This window comes from Mus caroli, chromosome 11 (assembly GCF_900094665.2).
Source record: "Mus caroli chromosome 11, CAROLI_EIJ_v1.1, whole genome shotgun sequence".
In the NCBI taxonomy this organism is placed as follows: Eukaryota; Metazoa; Chordata; class Mammalia; order Rodentia; family Muridae; genus Mus; species Mus caroli.
This window is the reverse complement of record NC_034580.1, coordinates 69,856,685-69,865,067: the sequence shown is the minus strand read 5'-3', so window position 1 is coordinate 69,865,067 and position 8,383 is coordinate 69,856,685. Positions and strand designations below refer to the sequence as shown.

At 45.4% G+C, this 8,383-nt stretch overlaps 2 protein-coding genes across 8 annotated transcripts in view; one reads left to right on the top strand and one right to left on the bottom strand.

Moving 5' to 3' along the window:
- Smg6 (SMG6 nonsense mediated mRNA decay factor) overlaps nt 1–7,076 on the bottom strand; it is a 235,538-nt gene extending 228,462 nt beyond the window's left edge. Inside the window, exons 1-4 of one of the 3 annotated variants that reach the window (XM_021176232.2) lie at nt 6,901–7,076; nt 2,254–4,009; nt 1,262–1,454; nt 576–686 (exon numbers count right to left, since the gene is read on the bottom strand). In XM_021176232.2, coding sequence (XP_021031891.1) covers nt 576–686; nt 1,262–1,454; nt 2,254–4,009; nt 6,901–6,988 — 2,148 coding nt within the window. In that variant the 5' untranslated portion in view covers nt 6,989–7,076. Of the gene's footprint in view, nt 1–575; nt 687–1,261; nt 1,455–2,253; nt 4,010–4,239; nt 4,447–5,045; nt 5,335–6,900 lie in introns of those variants that run through there. The other 2 variants (XM_021176235.2, XM_021176236.2) reach the window with 2 other exon arrangements.
- Nucleotides 6,474–8,383, top strand: part of Srr (serine racemase) — a 19,168-nt gene continuing 17,258 nt past the window's right edge. For 2 of the 5 annotated variants that reach the window (XM_029483656.1, XM_029483653.1), the window contains exon 1: nt 6,961–7,284. The gene's annotated coding sequence lies outside the window, so the exon portion shown is untranslated. Of the gene's footprint in view, nt 6,526–6,960; nt 7,320–8,383 lie in introns of those variants that run through there. The other 3 variants (XM_021176238.2, XM_029483655.1, XM_029483654.1) reach the window with 3 other exon arrangements.

The window sequence follows — 8,383 nt, the reverse complement described above, 5'->3', positions numbered from 1 at the left end:
GTTTTTCGAGACAGGGTTTCTCTGTGTAGCCTTGGCTGTCCTGGAACTCACTCTGTAGACCAGGCTGGCCTCAAACTCAGAAATCTACCTGCCTCTGCCTGCTGAGTGCTGGGATTAAAGGCATGCGCCACCACATCGGGCTTGTTAGTTTTATTTATTTGTTCCTCTACTACACTATATCGTCCACTCAACTCCCAAAATGTTCCCTAGGCCATAACTGGTACTAGATAAATGCTTACTAAATAGATGAAGAAATTTTGTTTGTTTGAGGACTTCCAAATAGTCCTGGCTGTCTGTCCTCAACTCACTGAGATCTGTCTCAGCCTCCTAAGTACTGGGATTAAAAGTGTGCACCCAGGACTGGAGAGATGGCTCAGCGGGTAAGAGCACTGATTACTCTTCTAGAGGCCCTGAGTTCAATTCTTAGCAACCACATGGTGGCTCATAACCATCTGTAATGGGATCTGATGTCCTCTTCTGGTGTGCACTCACATACACGAAATAAATAAATCACTGTGCACCACTGATCTGGACCTAGATGAATAAATTTAAACTAAAGAAAGAAACTGGCTTACTGTTTTTCGTAAAGGCTTGCTTCGAATGGCAAGCCCGTCCATGTAGTCCTCCAGTTTGAACTTGTAAGTAACTTGTAGTTTCTGAAGTAAACTATCAAAGAAGTCACTGCCCTATAAAGAAAATCAAAAACAAAAACAGAAAACAAAACTAAGTCAATCCGTTTTCGTAATCTACTTACCAAGTCTTTGGCCAAACAACCCTCTCACAATCTATCAATGTCCAGAAATCCTAGATATAAGGTACTTACCATAAGTAATTGCTTAGAGGCCATCGAATAATCTCAGCAACAGTTTATAGTAAGCCTCCCATGTTTTAAAAAATATAATTCATTTACCACTCCCCACCTCTTTCAGCTTTCATCCCTTCCCTACCCCACCCCCCCACCCCCACCCGCCCGCCCCTCTCATTCAGAAAGCTTTCAAGGTCAAACGTAACTCTGGGTCTGGAGATGTGACTCAGTAGTTGAGCACTGGAAAAAAGTAACTCCAGCTGTCTGTGAGTATAGTCCAAAGGAAGCAATACAGGGAGACCAGGTCTAAATGCAAGAAAAATAGAAGGGTTTTGGCAACATTCTGTTCTATAACATCTCCAGTAGAAAAGACAGACAAACAAAAAGATGCTACAGACTTTATCCTGAGGATATAACAATAATAATAACAACAATAATGATAATAATAATGTTTACCTCATCTAAGAGCTCCAAGAGTCTGTTCCGAATCTGTTCTGGGTTCTCACTATTTGGATCCTTGAGAAGCTGCCTAAACTTCTCAATCACCTGATAGAAAGCGTTCTTCCACAGGATCTGATCTACATTCTGATTGTCGGAGAATTCAATATCTAATAGAATACAGCGCTCGTACAGCTGCAGTAGTTCAGTTCTGGAATAAAATTCATGTAAAGTCTAGCTTCAATACATCACAGGGAAGGCTACACCCAAGATCTGTATCTCCTGCAAACCAGCCACCTCCTTCCTGACAAGAACTCTGAAATGTGACCAGGCATCCTACTCATAATGGGTCCTATTCTGCACAGCAGAATACAAACATACATCTAGGAAAATACCATATTGCTATATGTGTACTGAAAGCAGCTCTTTGGTGCAAGCTCAAATTGGCATTCTGGAAATTATATGTTCCCTTAAAGACATTTTTTTCCCCTTAAAGTAAAAAGTATATTCAGCTTTAAGATTAGAATTAAAACTTATTTTCCTAACTGCCTGTTGCTTATAAAAAAAAATAATAATCAATGAAGGGTGGAGAGATGGCTCAGAGGTTAAGAGCACTGACTGCTCTTCCAGAAGAGGTCCTGAGTTCAATTCCCAGCAACCACATGGTGGTTCACAACCATTTACAATGAGGTCTGATGCCCTCTTCTGGCATGTCTGAAGAGAGCAATGGTGTACTCATATACATTAAATAAATAAATAAATAATTTAAAAGAAAAAAATCAATGTAAAGGGAATTCAAGTGTGGCTCAGTGGTAGGGCACTTAATACAAGATGCACAAGACTCCAGGCTTGATGTCCATGCCCACGAGGGGTTGTTGGGGGTAGGGATTCATGGGAAAGGCAGGTAAGACTCAGTGGCTTATCTAAAAATCCTCTACCTTCCTCAGCCACAGGAGCCCTACAGCGTCCATTTCCCTCTAAGCAAGACAGTAGGAAAGAACACTCAGTACCTGAGCTGAGCCATCTTCTCCATGCCCTCAGTGCTGATGCGGTCCCTGGAAAGCAGGTTGCTGAGCTGCAGTTCCTGGTTGTCAGCCACTCGAAGAAGCCTATGGAGCTCCTGTTGCTGCATGTTCCGCACGTGCTGTTCTATTTCCTCAGGACTCATGGTGCTAGCAGGGAGAGGGCTACACACATATTGTCCTGAGGGGGCAGGATAGCCCGGGTAGTAAGGCCCTGGATACATACCATTTGTAGGGCCTACTGGGTACTGCAGAGGGCTATAGCCTGTATAGGGATACTGAGAGGCAGGGCCTGGTGTCCGAGGGTAATAATAGGGGTTATCAGAGTTTTGAAATTTATAGTAAGATGCTTGGGCCTGACGTGAATCACCCCAAGATGTAGGGCTAATTTCATCATCAGTGTCCAAGAAATGTAGCTGAGGTGTCTGGCTTTTTAGGGCAGGCTTCTGGTCAGGATTGTTTGGGTCCCATAGTCGGCGGGTCGTGCCTCCACGGCCCCAACTCCGAGATCCCTTACTACCAGATCCAAATAAAAGTCGAGGTCCCAAAGGTGTAGACTCTGGAGAACCTGATGAACTGACAGATAGGGCAGTGTGGGCAGGCAGAATCAGAATACCACGACCACGATCTCGAAGTTCTTGTTTCGGGTGTCTGAGCTCCTGCTTCTCAGAGCCCTTACCCCCACTGCTTGGGCCTTTGTCAGACTTCATTCTATCCACATTATCTCTGACTGACCTCACCACAGGGGAGTCTTTACTCATGGTTTCTGCATCAAAAGTGACACGAAGGGCACTTCGGTTTTCTTTACCATTGCTTTTCTGTTCACCCTCACCGCGGCCAGACCAATTTCTTTCTAAATGCTTCTTCCTTTCTGAGCTCCTCCTGGACCCTAGGACATCAGGCTCATCAACTCTGTCCTCATCTAAGGAATCAGTTGAGGACAGAGATACCTGCTTCTTCAGTCGTGGCCTCTCCTTGGCCCGATCCTGGCGCCGCCGGCGACATCCATTATCGGTCAGGCCAGCTCCCTCCGCACTATTGTTGCTACCAGCTGAGCTGGTACTGCAAGTACGGTAGCGATTCCTTCTCTTGTCTGATCTCGAGTACCTCTTTACAGAGCCAGGCTTTCCTGGGACAGAGTCATCAGTCATCTTCTTTGACCCCTCCCCCTTTTCAATCTTTTTTCCCTTTTCTCCCTTGGCAGTTCTTACACGGTCATTACTTTGGTGCTTTTCTATCTCGGTTTTATCCGGTTTGTTATTAACTTCTTCTTTTATAGCTTCTCCCTTATACTCATCCTCCTCTATCCTCAACTGCTCCACTTGGTTGAGGATCTCTTCTTCATCTGCCCTGCCTGCTGACTCTTTGGTAACAGTCTGCAACCGCCTTCCAGGCTGGTAGATCTGCAGGTCTGGTTTCTTGCTTCTTTTGATGATTTTTAAACTTCGGTCCTCTAGTCCAACAGTCTTTGAAAACGTTTCCTGTGCCTGACTATTTTCTGCATCTATAGGGCCATTTTGCTGTTGGCTGTCCGATTCCTTGCAAACTTGAATAAGCTGTGTATCATTCCCAATAGCAGAAGAATCTCTGTCATTTACTATCTCATCCTTAAATTCCTCATTCCCAGAAGCCTCCTTAGTTTTAGGTCTATTCCTTAGTCGAGAAAGTCCAGGCTTATAGATTTCCAAATCTGGGCGCCTATTATCTTTGCGCTGTCTGGGTTCCTTTAGTTCCTTCATGTTTTCTATTATGTTGATAAGAGGAAACAACACAGAGAAGAAAAGAATAATGGAGAAGAGAGGTAGGGAAAGTTGTCATTCTAGTTACATAACAACAAAAATAAAAATTACAAATCCAAATGATAATATTGGTGATCAGGAAAGAACATTTCTACAAAGGCAAAAATTTGGAGTTATATTGTTTAGTAAGCGGTGAGGTTAGGAATTTGACTATGTTAGAGTTACACGTACTTACCTGAGTTATGGAAACAGAGGGGAGTTGTATTCTCTTGTATCCAAGTCATGTTCCTATTCAGATCTTAAAGACCCCAAACTAGTTCATTATTTCAGAATCAAAGATCTCTAACATGTTCAGGCATTAAATTATTCTGTCTATACAACCTGTAAGTCAACCCTTTCTTTCTTTTCTTCTCTTTTATTTTATGTATATGAACACACTGTAGCTGTCTTCAGACACACCATAAGAGGGCTTTGGATCTCATTACAGATGGTTGTGAGCCATCATGTGGTTGCTGGGAATTGAGCTCAGGACTTCCAAAAGAGCAGTCAGTGCTCTTACTCGCTGAGCCCCTCTTCCTTCCTTCCTTTCTTTCTTGAGTCACAGTCTCACCATAGATATCCTAGAAAGACCTCAAGTTCAGTCCTCCTGCCTCAGCCATCCAAGTTCTGGATTGCAGGAGTGTATATCACACCTGGTTAGCATTTCTCCTGTCTGTAATATTTCTAGGTTACCATATTAGGTTGGAGAAAGAAATGTAGCCCAGTGGCACAGTATCTGTCTCATATATAGGAGGCCACTAGGGGCAGCCCCCAGCATCGCATAAACATATTTACTGGTATATATGTATCGTATATTACACCATTATTTACTTACTCTATTACATATGTAAACATATATTTACACATACATACACATATTAGAGTGGCATGCATAGCAAGCCTCAGTCCTAGATATCTCTGGGAAACTATCTTCAACTTCAGTGTGTGAACTTGATCACAACAAATCTACAGCTTTAGGATAACAACACCCCAATCACATACCTCCTACTGCATCAAACAGTAAGCAATTCCTTTTACAATCTTCACCACCATTCATCCTCACCAACTCTCTAACAACAACCAACAGAATCATTTCATGAAAATACTGCCTAGACTATGTCATTAGAATACTGAGACTAACTGCTACTATGATGATAGAATATAAGAAGAAAAAAAAAAAGTTCCGCTAGAGGAGCTTTTCCTAGGCACCAATGGGCAGGGCAGATTGTGACATGCTCTCAAAGGACCAAAGGACTCAAGAACATTAGAGCCCAGCCAAATCCATGCCTACAAATCCCAGCACTTGAGAAGTGACAGCAAGATCAAGAGTTCAAGGCCACAGAGTTTGAAGCTTACTTGGACTATATGAGACCCTGTCTCAAAAACAAAGGAAAGGAGGAGGAGGAGGAGGAAGAGGAGGAGGAGGAGGAGGAGAGGACTTTATAAACCACTCTCCAAGCTCCATTGAGTGGCAAACAGTTTTTTTTTGTTTTTTTTGTTTTTTTTTGTAAGTATCTGTTGCTTACAGTGGAGAGACTACTAAAAATACCTACTAAACAGTTCATAAGTGACAGGAACTAGTGAGAATATTATCCAGGACTCAAGTTATATATAAAATCCTAGTACAGAATTATAATGTATATACAAATGCAGACAAGCTGGTAGCCAAGTATTTATACGCCTGCATCTATACCCACTTTTGTTTGGGGGGTGGGGGGCGGGGCGAAACTAAAATTTTAGGTTTCTGACTTGAAAGTTGGGTATGGTGGCACATGCATATAATTCCAGCATTCTGAAGGCTTAAGTCAGGAAAAGTACCCAAACTCAAGGCCAGGTTGGGTTACACAGTAAATTCAAGGCCAGTATTGGCTACAAGGTGAGACTTTGTCTCAAAAAAAAAAAACAAACACAAAATAAAAGATACTGCTGCCTTGGCAAAAGTTTAGCTTCTCCACCAAATGCGAACTAAAATAAAGCCGTTTAACCTCAGCACCCTGAGTAAACTTTTAAACTTAGTTTTGGGGCGGAGCCAGGAGAGGTGGTGACTACTATTTTCCAGAGGAGTGAGAGAAAACAGCCTGGTTAATCCAATTCAGTTGGCCAATAAAAACCAACCTCACAAATTCTAGCCACAATCCTTGAGAAGGTATCTCCTGTAACTGTCATCCTATGCAACACTGGCTAATGAAGGAGACGAGACACCAAAATATTTCTCGCGCTTTTCTGATGCGAATGGAGACTGGCAAATTAAGCATTCTCTCTGATCACAACTGCTCCCACACACGCCAAGACCAAAACAAAACCGAGTCAGCTCTCTGAGGTCCTGGATCCCTCCAGTGGCGTAGCAATAGAAGCCAGCCTTGGGGGCGGGGGGTGGGGGGGTGGGGGGTAAGTTCAGCAAAGGAAGTCCTAGCCTGTTAAGCCTTTCTCTTCAATTTCCCCAGCTCCTCCTGTCCGACGCGGAACGGAGGACAACGGAAAGGTACACATACACAGACTATTCTTTTGGGAACAATACGTCTCGGGGCCTCTACCGGACCCTAGCACCCAAGCCAGTTCGTGTCTTCTCCGGACTGGAATTCAGGCGCTGGCGTGAGAGGGTTAGGGCACCGGAGAACAACCACGCCGCCGCGCCGAGCAAGAGGGCGGAGGCTGAAACTCGCGCTTGGGCTCTGCCCCGAGGGCCCGAGGGAGCGGAGCTACAGCTTCGCAGTCTCCCAGGGGCCGCCGCAGGCCCGGGGCGCACTGTTGGGGAAGGGGCGGGGGTTCGGAGCGCCGCGGACGGGGCGGGGAGGAGGCAGAGGAGAGGGAGGCGGGGCGGGCAGGCCCGGCCCAGCAGCTGGGCGGCGCAACTCACCTCTGCTCCCGGCCTGCGGAGCCAGAGTGGCCAGGATTCCTCGCAGTTCCGATGCGGAGATCCGCACACGCTCCAACCCCTCCGCCATCTTCGCGGCGGCTGCTACAGCTGCGGCGACTCGGCCCCGCCGCGCGCAGCCAGGAAACCACGACGGACGGGCGGCGCGCGCTCACCCACTCCCACCCTTTTCCCCGCCCCCCTCCTGCCTGCCCTCCCCAAACGACGGTGGCCGCACTGGGAGCAAAAGCATTCAGCACGTTCAACTAGGACCTTGCAGGAGGGGGCGAACTGGCCGCGGAGACGCCGTGTGCGCGTGCGCAGAGGTGTAAAGCTGGGAAGGTCCGCCGAGGCTCGGAGGTGGAGGCGCAGCGCTCTGGAAGCGAGGTGAGGCGCAGCCAGGTGTGACTCGCCTATGTCAGGTGGGCTCTCGGGTCTAGGGGTGCCAGTATTGCTGCGGTGACCACCGAGGACACTGCTTTTGATCTGGGGCTCGGATTGACGGAGACATCCTACAATCCGACCTCCTCCGATCATTTTAGGCCGAAGTCTCCTTACCGTAGGCCTGGATTGTGGAGCTTAAAGATCTTTTATTATTATCCCCATTACTGGTAAACGGAATCTCAGAGAGTGGAAGAAGTAAATTGCTCCGTGTAACGTTTGATTGTACCAGAGTACCAAAGTCTATGACAGTTCATCCCTAAGAATTGCTGGAGACCATTGTGTGGAGGTTAAAAAAAGAAGGAAATTATTCCTTCTGGGAATTACTGTTAGCACTGAGAATTTTTTTTAATTACTTTTTTAGAACTCAAGTTAATTCTCCCATCTTTACATCTTTAAATTTTCACTGATGCTGGTAAAAATAGCTCATTCCTATATTCACGGTACTTCAAAGGCTGTGGTAGGAGGATTGCAAGTTCAAGCCTGGGCAACATAGCACATTTGAGGCTAATCAGGGCAACATATTAGAAGACCTTGTCCCAAAAAAAGGAAACAAAAAGTTAATTAGACTAGAAGATGGGTACTTTAAGCTCATTGACCATTAACTCCTATTAGAAACGGTGGGGTGGAGAAACTTCCTATCCAAAGACTGCCTTTCTCCAGTCGTTTCTTCTTCCCTGTCTCACACAGTCATTGACCCTTTAGACCCTCAAAAAGTAATAACCAGTTTTGCCTTGATCATAGTATAAAATATTTGATCCTGATAGGACTCATACAGTTCCTGTTATGTGAGAGATATTTCACCATCAAAAGAGAAAGACAATGACTGAGATATAGTCAACAGCTCAAATGAATGGGTATAATTAATTAGAGTGGCCAGAAAAAATGGCAGTTTTTGTCAAAAAGATTTGAGAGAAATAGGAAATATAAAAACTGCTTTCCCGGGCGGTGGTGGCGCATGCCTTTAATCCCAGCACTTGGGAGGCAGAGGCAGGCAGATTTCTGAGTTCGAGGCCAGCCTGGTCTACAAAGTGAGTTCCAGGAC